The sequence below is a fragment of the Brassica oleracea genome, chromosome C4 (assembly GCF_000695525.1).
Source record: "Brassica oleracea var. oleracea cultivar TO1000 chromosome C4, BOL, whole genome shotgun sequence".
In the NCBI taxonomy this organism is placed as follows: domain Eukaryota; kingdom Viridiplantae; phylum Streptophyta; class Magnoliopsida; order Brassicales; family Brassicaceae; genus Brassica; species Brassica oleracea.
Window position 1 is genome coordinate 3,663,028 of NC_027751.1, and position 19,653 is coordinate 3,682,680.

The window sequence follows — 19,653 nt, forward strand, 5'->3', positions numbered from 1 at the left end:
TTCAGTGATGTCCAAATCAGGGGGAGTAATGTGTGTTGTACTATTTTTTCTTTCTCTGGTTTCCCTTTTTACCACATTGGGTTTTAGGTTTTCCGGGAGAGGTTTTACTGAGGCAACATTAGCATGTTACAAACCCTATATGGTTATGGCATCCAAGGGGGAGTGTTATGAATCATGAAGTGGATGGTCCATAACCTAGACCATACAAGTTCAAGACTAGAGTCCATTAGAAGTTTACATCCAGCCACATGGAAGACCCATTCAACCTTAGTCTTTATGAGTTTGACAATATCATTATGTAGAGTATCTTTGTAATCAATTCTCTCTTTGACTCCAACTTATATGAACAATAGTGATGTAAGCAATAAGAAATATACAACACATTCTCACAAATCTTCTTTCAAATCGTAACACACTTTTTTTTTGGTAAAACGTTACTAACATTCTTCTACTACATTGTGAACACAGAGCAAGTAGAACACGCTTGAGCTGCTGAGAGCATCAGGGAGATCGACGGTAATAATACCTGCAAGAAAGCAACACCACGAACTTTCTTTCTGATTTTATTAATAGAGGAAAAAGATGATGAAACACTTACACGAATATTTTGACGGCAAAGATGGAAGAGTACTTGCGAAGAAGACGTTCAACAGTGTACCATTGAGATCTATCTGATCCATCTCGGTAACCGATACGTGGCATGTGTAGAGAAGCTTTTACGGGAGAATGAATAAAACAAACGTTAAGCTCTTTTAGAACAGTCTGAAGAGGAGGAAAGCAATGAAGCCTTTTTGTACCTGATTTCTGAGAAGCTGAGAATGAAGCTTTGGCCAAGCAACGTTCAAGGTCTGGAATCGAAATGCTACTACGTGGGACTTTACGCTTCGGTCTGTAGGATTGTGTTACTGCAAGTGCCACCCAGAGCGGTTTGCTTTCTTCTGTGTTTTCTTGCTCATCATTGTCTGCACAACAAGGATGAGAAGGTCGCTGAAGTTATTAGAAAACCCAAAAGAAAATAGTCTAGATAGAGTAAGAGAAAGTTGCTTACCATCAATTTTTATGAGATGCACATCTCCAAGATGAAGGTCTTTAAATTCAGATGCTCGGTGATACGCATCGGGTACAGTACTAGACAGTTTTGACAGAGCATTAAACATTCCTCCACGCCCCCAGGTTCCAGAGTCATCAACACAGCTGCCATACATCAGTGTTTGGAAGTATTAAAGCTAGTTAAGATTTGGTTTCTTAGTAGAACAATTAGAGTGTAAGTTTACCTGAATATGATTGCTGGCTCCTGAGAGACAGTTGATGGATTCGTACAGTCTCCAAATACAAATTGAACAGATCCTGCATCTGAAGTAGAGTCAACGTCCTCAGGGAAGATTGGTTCTTCCACAGACAAAGACTCATAACCATGTTCTTCCCAAGTGGCTAACTTCTTTTCCTCTGCCTTTTTCCTCGCAGCTTCAACTCTCTCGCGTCTTTCCTCAGACACGTTCTTTCTATCTCCCAACTCCATAACTTCCTCATCCTTGCTTGACCGTGATGCTTCCTTCAGTTTCTCAACCCATGCAAGGTAAGAAGCTTCATCAAGCTCAGAATATACATTAGCAGATGATGAATCTCTTTCCAGAGTGTCACTCGTATTAATTTCAAACTTTCTTGCTTCCTTATCCGGTTCAACGTTCTGACGGATTGCAACAACTTTCTCAGCAAGAGAACTGATTTCCACCATTTTCAGGTTATCAGATTCTTCATCGTGAGTCTCCTCAGGGTCAAACCTTTGTAAACCGAACACCAGTGACCGCAAATCACCACGATCTTCTTCTTTATCGTCCATAGTATCTCCCACAACGTTATGACTAAGCTGCAGCTTTCTCTCTGCCCTCCTCAAAATAACCTGAAGTAGACACATATTTAGATTTTGATAATACATTCAGATGACTTTGCGATTGGAAACACTACCACAGACCTCTTCCACAGTGTGTTCAGACACGAGGTTTATAGACAGCACGTGACTGATTTGTCCAATCCGATGAGCTCGTTGCAAAGCTTGTTTATCCACCTGCGGGTTCCAATCTTGTTCATAGAATATAACCTGCATATTAAAGAACACTATAAACAAGCACTACCAGCAAATCATATGTATTTTAATAATAAGGAAAAGACCAAAGATGACGAACAGTGTCAGCAGCAACAAGATTCAAACCGACTCCCCCTGCTCTTGTTGAGATCATGAAAACAAAGGCATTGCTGGCATCAGCTTCAGAATCCAATCCTCTTTCTGTTTTAGCGCTGAAACTCTTGATCGCAGCAAAACGTTCTTCAGCCCGTACTGATCCATCAAGACGCTCATAAGAATATTTACAAAGCTCCATAAAATCCTGTGTTTGGTATAAGCTACATGTCAGTGTAAGCTACACTGCACAGGGGTTATAGAAAACAAAATAGCTCTATGACGAAACCTGAAGAATGTCAAGTGTAGAGGTCATTTGGGAAAACAGGAGGACACGATGTCCAATATCATGGAGCCTCTTGAGCAGTTGGTCCAAAACTAAAAGCTTACCACTCACCTGTCAGAACGCAATTGTTAATGTACAAAACTTTTCAACTAGCAAGCATTGTTTGGATAGTTAATAAACCTTTAAATTACCTGAACGAGGTGTTCACCCTCTTCAAAAGGTTCCGGTTCAATACCTGGAAATAAGTAAGGGTGGCTACATGCTTTTCTGAGCTGTATCACCTACTCAAGGAAACAGATCGAGAGATGAATAAAAATTGAATATCTTTCAGTGAATATAACAAAAGCATTTATGAAACAACTTGAGCTACTTGATAGTAAACACGAGAAACGAGCTCACAATATTTTGCAAAGACGTATGAGTGGATGCTCCAGAAGAAAGTGCGAGAAGCCCGGGAAGCTCTTTCCTCAATATTGACATATATATCTTCTTTTGCAGACTAACGAGCGGAACCATTCTATCATGAAAAAAAGACAAAATAATAAGATATAGATAGCCACCTGCAAATACTTTTACTGGGATAAAGTACAAGACTTTACACAGTTAGCTCCGTGAGAGGTGGCAGCACCAGGTTCCCAGACTCAATTAGCAAAGATTTTGTACGCCGTAGCATAAAGGCACCTAAGATAAACTTCAAACTCTTATATGTTTCCTTGACATTTGACGCATCAAGACCTGTTTAAACAACAGACGGAATGCATATGTTAGTTGATCCCTTTTACATCTTCTGGATTGAACATCAACACATAAACGTCAGAGTGCACAGAGCACTACAAGGCTAGAGAAAGCAAACCTGATAAAGACTCGCCAGACTCTTTGAATGCGGAAAGGAACTGGTCCAGCGTCCCAAAAACTAGTGGCATGCAAAAATGCATCAGAGCCCAAAGTTCGGTAAGGTTGTTCTGAATAGGCGTGCCAGTAATCAAGAGACGCCGTGGTATGAGAAATTGTTCAAGTAACACATTGTACAGAACCTGTGACATACACAACTTTTTTCTTAGAATAAGCGCCCAAGATCAGATGTTCATAAATCCAGTTTGCGTTAAACTGAAAGGGTACTAACCAAACAGGTTTAAACTATATCAGCCTAAAGAGCTGGTATAAAAAATCCATATAAACGGCTACACAAGAGATGTGTGAAATGAGTGGAAGTTAATCTTGACTTCCTACAGTATCTACTAACCAATGATCTATCATTCACTACCATTCAGTTCACAACTCAATGCACTTTTCTAGTTAGGCACCATACACTGTTGGGATTCTTGAGTCTTTGAGCTTCATCAATTACAGCATACTGCCACAGAATCTGAGAAAGAAAGTCTTGATCCACCAATGCTATATCATACGTTGTCAACAACACATCAAACGGCAACAAAGATCCCTGAAACAAAACAAACAGAACAAATATAATTACACACAGCTGATAAACCCCAAGTTCTTGAGAAAGAAAGACAAAAACTTTTTACTCTCACCTTAGAGCTCTTGTTGACATGATCATACATCACCTTACGCAAATCCCTACGGCAATCCTTATCACCAACATACCTAAGAACTTCAAGTTTCGGAGTGAACCTGTTTATCTCTGACACCCAACCATCCGTCACGCTCAAAGGACAAAGCACAACTGCCAAAATCAATACACAGCATTAAACAATACAACATAAGAACTTCTCTTCAAAGAAGCAGATCTCATTGACTCACGAAATGGGCCTCGCAATCCTTGATGAAACTTCAGATAACTCAAGAACGAAATCGCTTGTAGAGTCTTCCCTAACCCCATCTGCTCAATCCTTAGATTAGACTCAACATATATACAATCACAAAGAGAGCATTTTCAAAAACGATGGTGGTATGGTACCTCGTCTCCTGCAATTAGAATCGAAACACAATTGATTGAATCGGTTTAATTTTTTAGTTCCGGTTGGTATAATGAAACGGAATCGGAGACTTACCGAGAACGACATTGACGCCGAGGAGATATCTCTGTATAAGCCAAGAGACTCCTTCGACTTGGTGAGGCTTTAGAGTCGCTGTGACACCGAACTCTCTGCAATCGGGAGGCGCGTGTGTAGCTTGTGAATTCGCGGTGAGTACGATGTTGGTCGCCGCTTCGAGTCGCCGTTGGTACTCCATCGTCGACAACGTGGTGAGGACTTTTTGGCGGTGAACTGTTTTTTTTTTTTTTTTGGTTTTGCCGCTTGGACTTGGAGCCGGTTCGGGTAAACCGAGAATTTGATTATACGACGTCGCTTTGAATAATACTTAATGGGCTAGGCCGAAATTTTCGAAGCCGTTTATTAATTCTCATTTTTTGGGTTGTCCCTCTCATTTGACCATACTCATGGTTGCGTTGACTCAACGCTCCATGCCTCCATCACTTCTAACCATAAAGCCTCTCTATGCATCAGAGTGTCTCTTTTGCAAAAACCTTAAGTTTTCAAACTCCGGGGAAGTGAAGCGAAGCGAAGCAACCTTCAAACCCTAGCTCCGGTGGAGAGATTAACGAGAGAATCGCAATGTCTGGGTTTTCGTTTGGTCAATCGAACACCGGTGGAGGATCCTTGTTCGGATCTTCCTCCGCCGCAAGCTCCTCGTCTGCTTCATCCACCTCATCTCCGTTAGCTTTCTCCTTCAATCAATCCACCGGGTTTGGATTCGGCTCCACCGCACAGACCGCTTCTTCCTCCGCAGCTCCATCGTTTGGATTTGGAGCCACCGCGTCGGCTCCTGCTTCCTCCACAACTCCGTCGTTTGGATTTGGAGCCACCGCTTCGGCTCCTGCTGCTTCTACAACTCCATCGTTCGGATTTGGAGCCACCTCATCGGCTCCTGCTTCCTCCACAACTCCGTCGTTTGGATTTGGAGCCACCGCTTCGGCTCCTGCTGCTTCTACAACTCCATCGTTCGGATTTGGAGCCACCTCATCGGCTCCTGCTTCCTCCACAACTCCGTCGTTTGGATTTGGAGCCACCGCATCTACCGTAACGGCTCCTGCTTCCTCCGCGACTCCATCGTTTGGATTCGGAGCGCCCGCATCCACCGGATTCGGGTTCGGATCCTCTGCTGCGTCTTCATCTGGTTCTGCTCCCTCGTTGTTTGGATCTTCTACCAATGCTTCTGCGGCTTCTCCTGGTTCTTCTCCTTTCGGATTCGTAACTTCATCTGCTTCTCAGCCTGGCGCTTCTTCTTCTTCCGCGACTGTTTCAGCCCCATCTCCTTTCGGAGCAGCGCCTGCCAGTGGTTCAGCGCCACTCTTTGGATCTTCCTCATCCTTATTCTCCGCTCCTTCATCTGCAGCCAGCTCGAGTTCTCCTCTCTTCGCCACATCCTCATCTGTACCTGCCTCAACCGCTTCTCTATTCGGCGCACAATCTTCAGCCACCGCCTCCACACCTTCAATGTTCGGCGCTGCGGCTCCGTCCTCATCAGCCCCTGGCTCCACACCTTCAATGTTTGGATCCTCATCAGCCTCTGGCACCTCACAGTCAATCTTTGGCGCGGCCGCGTCATCAGCCTCTGGCTCCTCACCGTCAATCTTTGGAGCCACCGGTTCGACTCAGGCCATCTTCGGATCGTCTTCCTTGTCAGGCGCAGCAGCAGCTTCTTCACCATCCCAGTTTGGATTTTCCACCAACAACACTTCCTCCACTATAACCAATCCCTTGGCTTCTCCGTTCTCAGCTTCTACCGGACACTCTTTCTCGAAAAGCACAGGAAGTTCCACCCCTGCTATCTCCGCTTCCGCTCCTTCACAGACGGCTTCCTCATCTTCCTCATTCTCATTTGCTACACCCGCAAGCTCAGCTCCTGCATCCACCACATCCCCAGCACTGTTATCTATAGCAACCACCACCACCACCACGTCCTCTTCGACTCCTGCTGCCACTAGTGCACCATCTTCCTCAGCTGCAGCCTCTACAACGACGTTCCCTTCTTTTGGTGTGAGTTCATCTGCAGCCATCAGCACTCCGGCTACTTCCTCTGCTCCAGCATTTGGTTTTACTAGCTCCACTTCTGCTGCTACAACTACTGCTTTTGCTGTACCTCAAACAGCATCGACTGCTGCTACTACAACGCAGACATCTCTTGTTGTGGCTTCGACTAGTGGGTAATGTCTCTGCTCTTCTCATATATGAGATATACAGGCTATATCTGCCTTCACCATTATTTGTTTGTAGCTGATATATCCTTTTATGTGTTTCTTGTTTGTAGGACAAGCACAACTGTTGCAGCTCCAGTGGCTGGTGCTCCCAAGTTACCATCTGAAATAACTGGCAAAACTGTTGAGGAGGTAAGATATATGATTTATTAGTTTTCTTGATTTGTTATATTTTATTTAATGTTTCAAATGTGTTTCTTTGGCGTTTTGAAGATTATCAAGGAATGGAATACTGAGCTGGAGGAGCGTACAGGGAGATTCAGGAAACAGGCAAATGCGATAGCTGAATGGGATAAGCGGATCCTGCAGAACCGTGATGTTCTTTTGAGGCTTGAGGTGGAGTCTCTTGGATTCTTCTCTTTTTAATCTTCAAAGACATTGTTCTAAGCTTACATCTGAATATGTATGTTAGCTCATACTTTTTGTGTCCTTGCTCAACAAATAGATTGAAGTTGCAAAAGTGGTTGAAACACAGTCTAGTTTGGAAAGACAGCTGGAATTAATCGACACTCATCAACAAGAGGTATGCAGTAAAACTAATATCATCTTATGTGAATCTGTAACGTGCAGTGTGCATCATTTTTGCGCTATTCTAATGTGCATGACTGTATATATGTTTTGATTCGAAAATGGGTAAGTCGCTATGTTAATATATCTGGATACTCTACTTGTGTGTGTTCAGGTTGACAAAGCTTTGCAAAGCATGGAGGAAGAGGCTGAGCGTATATATAATGACGAGCGTAAATCACTTCTTGACGATGAAGCAGCATCAACAAGAGATGCAATGTGAGAACTCTCAAGTCTTTACACAACCATTATTTTTCTGCATTCATATTATTCTAAATTGTTGTGAAGATCAAATCATTGCTTGACATCCTTGCTTGATCTATGCTTTTTACAAGATAGAGTTGTTTGCATTTTTTCAGGTATGAACAGTCTGAGCTTGTAGAAAGAGAACTGGAGCATATGACTGAACAAATCAGATCGATAATACAATCCGTAAATGCAAACCAGGTAGGCGTTATTAAATCATACACTATTCCCTTTAATGTGAACATACATCATAACCTATCATATGCTATTGTAACTTTTATTGTCTTGTCTTGTGGACATACATCATACGCTTTTCCTTTTCCTGTGAATAACATACATGATCGTATGCTATTGTGACTTTTACTTATACAAGAACAACAACGTAACTCTATCGTGTGTGTATGTGAAATAGGGTGGAGAACTAGAAGCAGTTGATGGGATGAATCCATTGGACGTAGTAGTCAGGATCTTGAACAATCAACTCAGTTCCTTGATGTGGATTGATGAGAAAGTAAGTTTTTGTTACTTTTATTTTGTTGGTTAACTTCTAAACTATACAATTGTGTAACTTGACAACAGGCAGAGGAATTCTCATCTCGGATTCAAAAGATCGCATCTCAAGGCTCTGGTGCAGACCGTGAACTGATGATGGCTCCAAAGCACTGGATGTCTTGATCATCAGCGCCCGAGAAACGTTCATGAATATCTTCTTTTGTTCTGTACCTTGAATATTGTTTACCTTTTGTACCATTTGGATATTGAGGACAGTCTGTTGTTGTTATCAGCTTCTATGAACCATTGAAACTTTTCTCTAAAGAGCTGTTAAGGTGCACAACGTCTTAAGCGGTTAAAACGACGACGTGATGTCCATTTTTAAGATTTTTTTCTTTATTTTAAATAGATTTGTTTCCTTAATCATGGATACATCAAAGACTTCATCACATGGGTTAATTAGACGGACGGGTCACGACGACTCACGCATTTCGAAACAAAACGTCCTTCTGCGATTAGATTTGCATTTTCAGAGACGACGACTCGTTCGTTCGTTCAAATCTCTTGACCGGTTTCGATGGCGGAGGGAAGCGCCGCTTCGCGTTACGTGAAATTGAGGAAAGAGCAGGCTCCTGTGGAAGATATCACCCCCGGCGAACTCAACCAGCCCATAGATGTTCCTCAGGTTGACAATCTCTCTCTCTCTCTCTCTCTGCATTTAGCCGAACGCACGTCTCTTTAGAACTCCGATCAGTTATTCCTTCAGATCTGTATCGTAATCGGAATAGTTTTCGGTATGATATTACCTGTTGATTCCGAATGTTGTTTGTGTCGATCTATACCTCTCGATGATGTGAAGGAGATGGAATCGTGATTGTGATGAGTGTAACTAGTCTCTGATGATCCAGACTTCTCCGATCAATCGTGATCTGTCGTGCATTAGATCCTGAACCTTAGCGATTTCTTCTTAAGCACTACTTGTTTTGAAGTTTTGGTTTCAGCACTGATTAGTCTCATCAACAAGGCTAGACTCTATTTACATTCCTTTGAAGCTTAGCTTCCGTATGAGAATGTGTGATGGAAGGAAGAAACTTCATAGTGTGACATATTATACTGCTGATCTGATTATTATAATCCATGTGTCACAATCATTTTACTCTGCTTTTCTGTTTGAAATTTTGTTTACAGTTGAATGTTCGCAAGTGCCATGAATGTATGCAAGTTCTACCTGAAACCTATGAACCCCCTTCTGATGAAAACTGGACCACTGGCATTTTTGGCTGTGCTGAAGACCCTGAGAGCTGTGAGGCCTTCCTCTTTCTTTTGTAGCTTATGATCCTTAGTAACGTGTTTCACGTTCCATTGTAGAGTTTGATATGCCTCTAAGTTAATGGGAGATAATTACCTAAGTGGACACTTTTGATTGCTCTTTGTATGGTTTTGCAGGCAGGACTGGTCTCTTTTGCCCCTGTGTACTGTATGGGCGTAACATTGAAGCTGTGAGGGATGAGATTCCTTGGACCCAACCATGCGTGTGCCATGCAGTCTGTGTCGAGGGAGGAATGGCACTTGCAGCAGTGACCGCACTCTTCAGTGGCTACATTGATCCTCAAACAACAGTCGTGATATGCGAAGGCCTCTTCTTTGCGTGGTGGATGTGTGGAATCTACTCTGGATTGTTCCGCCAAGAACTCCAGAAGAAGTATCATCTCAAGGTAAAAAACTAAAACCACCCACATCAGATCATTCTCTATGATCTCTGAATTTGATCATTTTGTTTGCAGAATGCGCCGTGTGATCATTGCATGGTTCACTGTTGCTTGCATTGGTGTGCCTTGTGTCAAGAACACAGGGAGATGAAGAATCATCTTTCTGATGCAGATGCTTCGGCCTCAACTACTATGGATCCTCCTCCAGTTCAAGCGATGAACACCGAAGAGAACAAAGACGCTTCATCTTCTTCATCATCATCTCCATCATCTGCCAAAAGCCAACACAATGATCTCGAGATGGTCCCTCTATAGAAAACATTCCTTATAAACTCTGCTGCCTATGCTCGCTAAGCTGTTTGCGTTTTTATGTAGAGAAGTTTTCGTACCAGCTGATTCTGTTGGTTTAACATATTCAAGTTTGTCCTAAGAACAAGTTCATTAGTACCTTTTTACATTTTACATAACTAAACTTTTGAGGTTTGATTTCTTTGGATGTGGAAGAAGATTATTTATCTTAGCTGTCGTTGTGAATTAGTGATCATTCTAATCGATTAAATCATATCTTAATGGTGAGATGTTTACTTATTATGATTGATATTAGTAAATGTTGATTAGGCAGAAAATCAAAAGGGTCGAATAGGTTTACATCAAGGTTCTAAAAATAGGTGGCAACTCAGTCCCATCCAAAACGATTTTTGATTTATATGATTCAAATCGGTTTAAATTATTTTAAATCAATTTAAATAGATCTAAATATATTAAATTAAGGAATAAGATTAGTATAAATCTATAAAAGAATTTAATATATATTTTTTTTGTTTTGTATATTTAATTTTGATAATTTATCACAATAATTTTATAATTAAATTCAAAAATTAAAATATCTCATATAGATGTAAAATATATATAAAACATATCAATAATTCATTAACTGCCTAGGTCTCACATAAGTCCTAGAATAATCCGCTAAGCGATATCTTGAACATTGGTTCACATAATTCGATTTTAGCTTTGTGTATTTAATGGCCAATCACAAGCTCCTCTCTCAAGTTGACGAAAACAAAATATCTAATTTTAAATCTAGAAAAACAGGAAATAAAAAAAAGCTTGCAAAAATACATCATTTTCCCAGAGTATTAAAAACCTCACTCAACCCCATTTTCTAAAACCCTCGTTCCTCCCCCAAAAGCTATGCCGAGGTTTCCCCCATCTCCGTCGCCCAACCTCCTCCAGAGACTCTTCTCCTCCTCCTCCAACAAACGCTCCTCCTCATCCCCCACCGCCGCGCTCCTCTCCGGAGACTTCCACCTCCGCCGATTCTCCTCCGGAAACGCCGCCCGCGCCGCGAAAGGCGAGAAGGAGCCATGGTGGAAGGAGTCGATGAACAAGGTCCGCAACATCGGGATCTCAGCTCACATAGACTCGGGGAAAACCACGCTCACCGAGCGCGTGCTGTTCTACACGGGGCGGATCCACGAGATCCACGAAGTCAGAGGCAGAGACGGCGTCGGCGCTAAGATGGACTCCATGGACTTGGAGCGTGAGAAAGGTATCACCATCCAATCCGCCGCCACCTACTGTACTTGGAAGGATTACAAGGTGAGTAGATTAGAGAGAGAGAGGGATCGAACAAATAAATGATTTGCGTTTGGGGAGAATCGAACCGTGGTGTCAATGTTTTAGTGATTATTGATTCTTTTTTTCTCAGAAACGTGTTGGTTTGATTGATGTTTAGGTTAATATCATTGATACTCCTGGTCACGTTGACTTCACAATCGAAGTGGAGAGAGCCTTACGTGTACTAGACGGTGCGATTCTAGTCCTGTGCAGTGTTGGTGGTGTGCAGAGTCAGTCTATTACAGTAGACAGGCAAATGAGGAGGTACGAGGTTCCGAGAGTGGCGTTTATCAACAAGCTTGATAGAATGGGAGCTGATCCATGGAAAGTACTGAGCCAAGTATGTTGTATGATCTTTCAGTGGGAATGAGTTAGCTTTTTTTACTGGTTATGTAAGTTTTTTTTTTTATTTGATAGGCAAGAGCTAAGCTCAGGCATCATAGTGCAGCTGTGCAAATGCCTATTGGTCTAGAAGAAAATTTCAAGGGTCTTATTGACCTTGTGCATGTGAAAGCTCTTTTCTTCCATGGATCCAGCGGGTTTGTGTTGTATTACATTTTCTTTTTGTAGAATTGCTTATGTTTTACATTTTGATTGTGTATGAATTGCAGTGAGAATGTTGTGGCTGGTGATATCCCTGCTGATATGGAAGACTTGGTTGCGGAGAAGAGGCGGGAATTGATAGAGACTGTCTCTGAAGTTGATGACGTACTCGCTGAGAAGTTTCTAAATGATGAACCTGTTACTGCTGCTGAGCTTGAGGTTTTGTTCTTTTTTTTTCCTATGGTGGTTTCTATTTGACCTCTTTGGCAGTGTGTGCATATAATGACGATGATAGTAAAAGCAATTTCTTTGCATGAATCGAAGGAAGATGGTTTCTGGAAAAATTGATAGATATTTTTGCGGAACTTATTGTATTTAGTTAACTGATTACACTTTAACAGATCAACTCTGAGGGAACGTTGAATCATGTGGATCCTACTTGCCTTAGCCATTGTCTTGTCTTTTCATTTCTAGCGTCAATGAATTGCTATGTTTAGATATTATTGTTCGTTTACTTGCAGTTTCGTTATTGTTAACTTTTTTTTTTTTTGGCATGAGCAGGAAGCTATTCGAAGAGCTACCATTGCACAAAAGTTTGTTCCTGTATTTATGGGCAGTGCATTCAAAAACAAGGTAATTGCTTCTTCGGGTGTAACAGCTGATACTGTGAAAGTTTGGATGGTCTTTTATTCTTGCGTTCCTCTTTCTGTTGTCGTATCAAACGTAGTGAAAAAAATTCAACATCTGGCTTGCTTCGTTTTTTTTTTGTCTGCAGGGAGTACAACCTCTACTAGATGGTGTTGTTAGCTATCTTCCTTGTCCAACTGAAGTCAATAACTATGCTCTTGACCAGGATAATGAAGAAGCGAAGGTACTCTACTTGCAATATCTTTTATGGTAAAAAGTAAACCGATTCTAAAACAGTGAATTTCAGGTAACCTTGACCGGTTCTCCAGATGGACCTCTTGTTGCGCTGGCTTTTAAACTAGAGGAGGGACGTTTTGGTCAGCTAACATATCTAAGGTGAATTCTTGATCTCTTGTAGATGGGATGGTTTGGATTTCTGAAATATCTGAACGCTAACTTATGTTCTTTTGTTAATGCAGAATATACGAAGGAGTGATTAAGAAGGGTGATTTTATCATAAATGTTAATACTAAAAAGAGAATAAAGGTTAGTCCATGAATGTACGTATTGCTTTTGAGATTTTTCAGTGTCATGAAGGCCTGTGCATAACACTATCTCAAAATTACAGTGTAATAAGTATATTGCCTGCTTTACTTCATTTTATTTAAAAGCTATTTAAATGTTTCTTGGTGCAGGTTCCACGCTTGGTCCGTATGCATTCTAATGATATGGAGGTAAGACATCTTGTTGCAGATTATTTTTCTCCTTAAGATTCCATTATGGTAGCAACTCTCGTACCCTCTCTAGTCGAATTCTAGAAGTTTATTATACTTTTCAGGATATTCAAGAGGCACATGCTGGAGAAATCGTAGCTGTGTTTGGTATTGACTGTGCATCAGGTACAGTAGATAACGCTGTACTTGTTCATTATTTTTAACGTAATTTACTTCTTTGGGTGTGTGACGTACTTTGGGCATAAAATTCCTAACCTTGCTATATTATCAGGTCATACATTTACAGATGGATCAGTCAAGTACACAATGACATCGATGAGTGTTCCTGAACCTGTTATGTCCTTGGCTGTTCAACCAGTTTCAAAAGATTCAGGTGGACAGGTAAACTTTTGCGAATTTTTGTAGCTAAAACAACTTGATATTGTTTCTTTAACTTTTTGTCTTTGAGAAGTTGGCTCCTAAAATCTATTTTCTGGTGTTAGTTCTCGAAAGCATTGCAACGATTCCAGAAAGAGGATCCTACTTTCAGAGTGGGATTGGATCCCGACAGTAACCAGGTATATATCTTAACAACTCTGTTGCTTCTCATCACCTTTTCTCTTATTTCGATCCTTGCTAATATTACAACATTGATAATTCTTCCGTGTAATGGGATACAGACGATTATTTCTGGTATGGGGGAATTGCATTTGGATATTTATGTTGAACGTATGCGCAGAGAATATAAGGTACCTGACTTTAATCCTACACAATGATCTCACTATATAGCCTCTTCTCAACGAAAAAATCCCCTATTTTTTTGCCAACAGGTTGATGCGACTGTTGGCAAACCTCGTGTCAACTTCAGGGAGACTATCACTCAGCGGGCTGAGTTCGATTATCTACACAAGAAGCAAAGTGGAGGAGCGGGTCAGTACGGTAGAGTTACCGGGTGAGTATCTAAAAACTATTAAAAAAAATATGATGTGGTAGGGGATCACTTGTAAACCAATTCTTATAACCGTTGCTAGGTATGTGGAACCTCTACCATCGGACTCTAAAGAGAAGTTTGAGTTCGAAAACATGATTGTTGGACAAGCGATTCCGTCTGGTTTTATACCAGCAATCGAGAAAGGTTTCAAAGAAGCTGCAAACTCGTGAGTGCTCTTTTCACATTTTGACATTTCTTTTGGTTCTTCTTTCGTGTTGTAACTTACTATATGTTAAACCTTGGATTCCATATTGCAGGGGATCACTAATTGGTCATCCGGTTGAGAACATTCGGATAGTATTGACAGACGGAGCTTCACACGCAGTAGATTCCAGTGAACTTGCGTTTAAAATGGCTGCAATATACGCGTTCAGACTGTGTTACACAGCGGCTAAACCGGTGATTCTAGAGCCTGTCATGTTGGTTGAGTTGAAAGTACCAACAGAGTTTCAGGGCACTGTTGCTGGTGACCTCAACAAGTAACAAAACCTCTAACAAACACTTTTTTATCCATGTTTATTGGTAAATAGCTCAGCTTAATGATTTTTTTTTTCTTACAGGAGGAAAGGTATAATCGTTGGAAACGATCAAGAGGGTGATGATTCAGTAATCCAAGCTCATGTGAGAGAACCAATACGAAGCTTTTCTTACTAATAATAATCCGCTGTGATCTTGAAACTGTAATTAACATGTGAATATGTTTGTGTTTTTATAACAGGTGCCTTTGAACAACATGTTTGGCTATTCCACATCTCTTCGCTCCATGACACAGGTACTACCATCGTCACCATTACTAGGCCTGGGCGTTCGGGTCGGGTTTTTCGGATTTCGGTTCTTTTTTATAACAGCTCCTAGGTCCCATTCTAATAAATTTACAAGTATGGGTCGGGTTCGGATATAACACATCGGGTTCGGGTCGGTTTTGTATCACATCATATAACCCATAAAGTAACCATATATCATTCGGATTCGGATTATATCAGATCGGTTCGAATATACCTGTAATAAAATCTAAAATTTAAAAGCAAAACATAAGAAATATATACTTATGTATATATAATTAAGTATTTAAAGTAGTTATTTAAATTTTAAATACTTACTGTTAGATACCATATCAAAATAAATATGAAATTGAATATTTGAAGTATATATTTATGTTTCATATAATTATATTGTATATTAGTTTGGACATTCAGAACGGTATCTTCGGATATCTTTTTCGGATTTTTTTGGTTTTTTCGGTTTTTCGGGTTATCCGTTCGGGTTCGGTTAATAACACTTCGGGTTCGGATAGGTTTTGTACCACCTTACAAGATCCATTCTGGTATTTTTTACATTTCGGACCGGGTACGGATCGGGTTTTTAGGTTCGGATTTCGGATTATGGATTTTATGCCCAGGCCTAACCATTACCATGATTCATGAACATTACGAAGACATTGTGAATATAATATTTTACTTTTGGTGTAAATGTTGGACAGGGAAAAGGAGAATTTACGATGGAATACAAAGAACACTCTGCTGTGTCAAACGATGTCCAAACTCAGCTTGTCAACGCCCACAACGCCACCAGACCAACTGATTAGTTCCTCCAATCGATACCTATGGTTTTGTCATCTTTTAATCGATGATTTGTTTTGTGTTTTTTCATAGCTCAACATTATTTATACGGTTCCTTCATACAGGGAACAAAATCACTCAGCATAAAATGTTAGTTCTTGATAGGCTTTGTCAAAAAAGTCTATTTTCAAGATTACTGGGCTATGAGCCCTTCAACCTTTTTGATATTAATCCCGTCTCTTGGTCCACCAATGACATCCATTTTGGTAATTGTAGTCCAGTTAAAATGGCTCTTCCTTATATTTATAGCTACAAAGTGTTTGGTTGTAACCGGTAAATTGATTTGGAATTAATGAACTAAAATAAATGGAATGGTAGGAAAAAAATACACAAAAAAATAGAATGGAATATATTCCATTCATTCATGAACAATTTTGTTATGGAATATTTTTTTTTTGTATTTTATCAAAATATTTTTGGAATTGGTGGAATGACCATTCCATTCATATCAAATGGTAAAAAAAAGTTTGGAATCAATGAAATCCAGCATTCCACGTTATTCCATTCCAAAATATTGGATCCAGTTGCATCCTTTGACTATTTTCAACTGTTTTAGCATAAATTAATGTATCAATAAATATTATAGTCTTTTAGACCATCTCCAATCCACTTTTATTTTCATCTCTATATTTTGTCCTAAAATAGAGAAATTCTATTATAGAGGTGAAAATGCTCCAATGTATGCCTCTATAATAGAGTTTTTTTATTTTAGAGGAAAATAGAGGAACTCTATTATATAGGCATACATTGGAGCATTTTCAACTCTATAACAGAGATTTCTATTTTAAAGGAAATTATAAAGGTGTACATTGGAGACGCTCTTATATCGTCTATATAATAAGATAGGGTCCAAAATAAGCCAACCAGAAATCGTTAGAGACAATCATTGACATAGAGTCGTCTTCACGTCAAATAAGAAGAAACTGACTCCAACGAACTAGCTAAGACTTTTCTTTTATAACTTCATCTCAAAGCCACTCTTTCCTTTCTCGAAGAGGAGTTGGTGATGGCTACCATCATACCTATTCGTTTAAGTTGTTACTATTTCCTCCTATCTAATTTCTGATTCTTTTCTAAAGCCAACCTTTTTTGATAACTTTCTTTACCAAACATTTACTATGTTTTAAACCAAAACCTTTTTCTTGTGAAAAAAGTTTGTCAAGTCGTTCTAACCTCCACGTTTTCTCTTTGTCGAAGTCCCAATTCAAGGGAGAGTAGTATTATTGAACTTTTCTTCTTATACTGCTCAGTTAATATATATATCTTTAAAACTCAACAGTCAAGTAGTCAACACAGTATTATATTTTCTTTTATTTCACTTTAACTTGTCGAATCAAAATTTGGCGTGTTTTGGTTAGTTAATAACTTACTACTGAACTAAACACAATCCAATCCATTTATTAATTTTATAACCAAACGTTCCAACCCCATTAAAACCAAAATATCTTTCTCTATATATATTTATATCAAAGCTTTTCCCTCCACGCCATCTTCCATATCCAAAATAATCTCACCATGCATCATCATCATCCATGCAATCTCAAACCCATCACCTTCTTCTTTCTTATTTATCTCCATCTCCATATCCCACAAACCATCCAAGCTCGAAACCCATCTCATTTCACGATCAAACCATCACGACACAACGTCAATATACCGGAAATAAAACGTCACCTCCACCGGTTCGGTTACCTACAACGCAACAACAACAACGTCTCGTTCGAGCAGGCTCTCTCTCGCTACCAAAAAAATCTCGGTCTACCGATAACCGGGAAACCAGATTCCGACACGTTGTCACACGTTCGGTTACCAAGATGCGGATTCCCTGATGACGTGGACCCCAAAACGCCGCCGTTTCACACGAAACAAAAATACGTGTATTTCCCCGGAAGGCCCAGGTGGACAAGAGACAACATCCCACTGCAACTCACCTATGCCTTCTCGCAGGAGAACCTCACCCCTTATCTAACGCCAACGCAAATACGCCGCGTGTTCCGGCTCGCTTTCGCCAAGTGGGCTTCGGTGATCCCCGTGAGCTTCGTCGAAACGGTGGACTACGAGATCGCCGACATCAAAATCGGATTCTTCGCCGGAGATCACGGCGACGGAGAGCCATTCGACGGTGTTTTGGGCGTTTTAGCGCACACTTTCTCGCCGGAAAACGGTAGGCTTCATCTAGACAACGCAGAGACGTGGGCCGTCGATTTCCACGAGCAGAAATCGACGGTTGCCGTTGATCTGGAATCTGTAGCTGTGCACGAGATAGGTCACGTGCTTGGGCTGGGCCACAGCTCGGTGAAAGACGCGGCTATGTACCCAACTTTAAAGCCCAGAAGCAAGAAAGTGGATTTGAACGTTGATGACGTCGTTGGAGTACAGTCTTTGTACGGAACTAACCCAAATTTCAACTTAAGTGGTTTACTTGCGTCGGAGACTTCGACCAATCTAGCTGCTGATGGCAAGTTGGTTCGGTCCGAAGGTATAATCTATTCGACCTTGAGTACTCTTCTCGTTCTCGGTTTTTTGAATCTGTAGGTTCATCATATAGATTATACAAATTTACATCGATTTAGTTCAATCTCAAAAATGTATAGAACCATAGAGACACATGGAATGGAATACAATTAAGTTGTCTTGTTTTATTTTATATGCTCAAGAATGTTGGGTGTATTACGTTTCCTGTAAAGTGGACACGCAACAACTATGAGGCCCATTTAAAAATGGTTATGATGCTAACGGCCGAGTAGATTGTCACAACGTGAGTAGCTGAAATTATACAGACCACAAGCCCTTAGCTAACACAGTTCGTTGGAACTTATACCCAATGGTGCTTGGAAGAAGTCGTAACTCTGTTTTGGCCTATGTTTTAAAAATGTTTTCAGCTCAGTTTGGTTTACTATACTGTTTGTTTTTCTTATGTGTGGAAGAAGTAACAAAAATACACACCAGAGGATGCTAAGATACATATAATAACAGCGAAATATAACCGGAAAATGACAAATAAACTTTAGATTTGTCTAAATGTATGAAGTAATGCTGAGTAACTTATTTCAAAAAAAAGAATTGAATAGGTCCGACACAATTTCTTTGGATATCTATCTTCAATTGTCGCTGTCGCATTCAACGTAAAGTAGGCTCCACGGCCCATAAACATATAGCCGGTACGGTCTGGTTATATCGCTTTCATCTCTTCTCTATCAGTTTTTGGGTTGTTGGTTATAAATCATAATAATTGAGGAATATTTTAAGAGCAGAACACTATTGCAATTTTGTCCCTTAAAATTAAAAGATTTATAAAAACTTGTTTTTTTTGTAACAAATAATTTTATATCAATATTTTGATACATTATTTTTATCATAATTGTAATTTAGGGAAAATAGGAAATATAAATATATCAGTTGTGACAGTTTCTTGTGCAGTTTTTTTTTTTTTTTTTTTTTTTTTTTTTTGCGAACATTCTTGTGCAGTTTCTTTTCATCAATAAATCATCATATTCATGAAAATGATCATCTTCAAATGGTTCCAACATTGTGGCGAGAATGAATCTATACATAGAGTTCATTTGAGAAATTATATTGCTTAACAGTTAAACTATCGATTGTTCTGTCACAATTATACGAAAATCTTATTTCTGTTAATTACGCTATTTTTCTTCTTCTTCTTCTATTTATCCATTTAAGCCATCGACTTATCAATTCTTATCGCTGGATAGAGAGTTATTATGTTTCCTAGTTAGGTACGTAATGGTGAAACTTTGAATGAATGCAAGTCTCTAGAATTGACACTACCATTCTTGGGTGTTGCTTGAGAATGTGAAACTGTCTATAGAGGTATAATGCATGTA

The 19,653-nt window shown here is 40.0% G+C and overlaps 5 protein-coding genes across 5 annotated transcripts; 4 read left to right on the forward strand and 1 right to left on the reverse strand.

The window, feature by feature from the left end:
• Nucleotides 1–339: 339 nt before the first annotated feature.
• On the reverse strand, nucleotides 340–4,695 carry LOC106337139 (chromodomain-helicase-DNA-binding protein 1-like). Its single transcript, XM_013776189.1, has 17 exons — nucleotides 4,475–4,695; nucleotides 4,381–4,388; nucleotides 4,224–4,302; nucleotides 3,995–4,146; nucleotides 3,772–3,903; nucleotides 3,316–3,496; nucleotides 3,062–3,197; nucleotides 2,862–2,979; nucleotides 2,654–2,743; nucleotides 2,466–2,573; nucleotides 2,184–2,384; nucleotides 1,973–2,098; nucleotides 1,275–1,900; nucleotides 1,049–1,194; nucleotides 798–962; nucleotides 599–713; nucleotides 340–526 (listed from the first exon to the last, which is right to left on the reverse strand). Exons 1-17 carry the CDS (start codon nucleotides 4,653–4,655, stop codon nucleotides 502–504), a joined length of 2,589 nt encoding a protein of 862 aa, XP_013631643.1. The 5' UTR covers nucleotides 4,656–4,695; the 3' UTR covers nucleotides 340–501.
• A 246-nt stretch (nucleotides 4,696–4,941) lies between these two features.
• Nucleotides 4,942–8,306, forward strand: LOC106342316 (nuclear pore complex protein NUP62). The gene is made up of 8 exons (XM_013781206.1): nucleotides 4,942–6,630; nucleotides 6,735–6,813; nucleotides 6,895–7,017; nucleotides 7,127–7,204; nucleotides 7,364–7,467; nucleotides 7,608–7,695; nucleotides 7,907–8,005; nucleotides 8,074–8,306. The coding sequence occupies exons 1-8, from the start codon at nucleotides 5,039–5,041 to the stop codon at nucleotides 8,167–8,169; spliced, it is 2,259 nt and encodes a 752-aa protein (XP_013636660.1). The 5' UTR covers nucleotides 4,942–5,038; the 3' UTR covers nucleotides 8,170–8,306.
• Nucleotides 8,307–8,417: 111 nt separating this feature from the next.
• On the forward strand, nucleotides 8,418–10,185 carry LOC106342317 (cell number regulator 6). Its single transcript, XM_013781207.1, has 4 exons — nucleotides 8,418–8,671; nucleotides 9,175–9,289; nucleotides 9,433–9,701; nucleotides 9,771–10,185. The coding sequence occupies exons 1-4, from the start codon at nucleotides 8,564–8,566 to the stop codon at nucleotides 10,008–10,010; spliced, it is 732 nt and encodes a 243-aa protein (XP_013636661.1). The 5' UTR covers nucleotides 8,418–8,563; the 3' UTR covers nucleotides 10,011–10,185.
• Nucleotides 10,186–10,843: 658 nt separating this feature from the next.
• On the forward strand, nucleotides 10,844–16,009 carry LOC106342796 (elongation factor G-2, mitochondrial). Its single transcript, XM_013781828.1, has 19 exons — nucleotides 10,844–11,297; nucleotides 11,434–11,655; nucleotides 11,733–11,854; nucleotides 11,927–12,077; nucleotides 12,420–12,491; nucleotides 12,634–12,729; nucleotides 12,793–12,881; nucleotides 12,965–13,031; nucleotides 13,181–13,219; nucleotides 13,324–13,384; nucleotides 13,491–13,600; nucleotides 13,702–13,776; nucleotides 13,879–13,947; nucleotides 14,029–14,150; nucleotides 14,230–14,355; nucleotides 14,447–14,668; nucleotides 14,750–14,810; nucleotides 14,908–14,961; nucleotides 15,670–16,009. The coding sequence occupies exons 1-19, from the start codon at nucleotides 10,890–10,892 to the stop codon at nucleotides 15,772–15,774; spliced, it is 2,271 nt and encodes a 756-aa protein (XP_013637282.1). The 5' UTR covers nucleotides 10,844–10,889; the 3' UTR covers nucleotides 15,775–16,009.
• Nucleotides 16,010–17,270: 1,261 nt separating this feature from the next.
• LOC106340141 (metalloendoproteinase 4-MMP) lies at nucleotides 17,271–18,621 on the forward strand. Its single transcript, XM_013779002.1, has one exon. It carries the CDS (start codon nucleotides 17,324–17,326, stop codon nucleotides 18,341–18,343), a length of 1,020 nt encoding a protein of 339 aa, XP_013634456.1. The 5' UTR covers nucleotides 17,271–17,323; the 3' UTR covers nucleotides 18,344–18,621.
• Nucleotides 18,622–19,653: the final 1,032 nt, after the last annotated feature.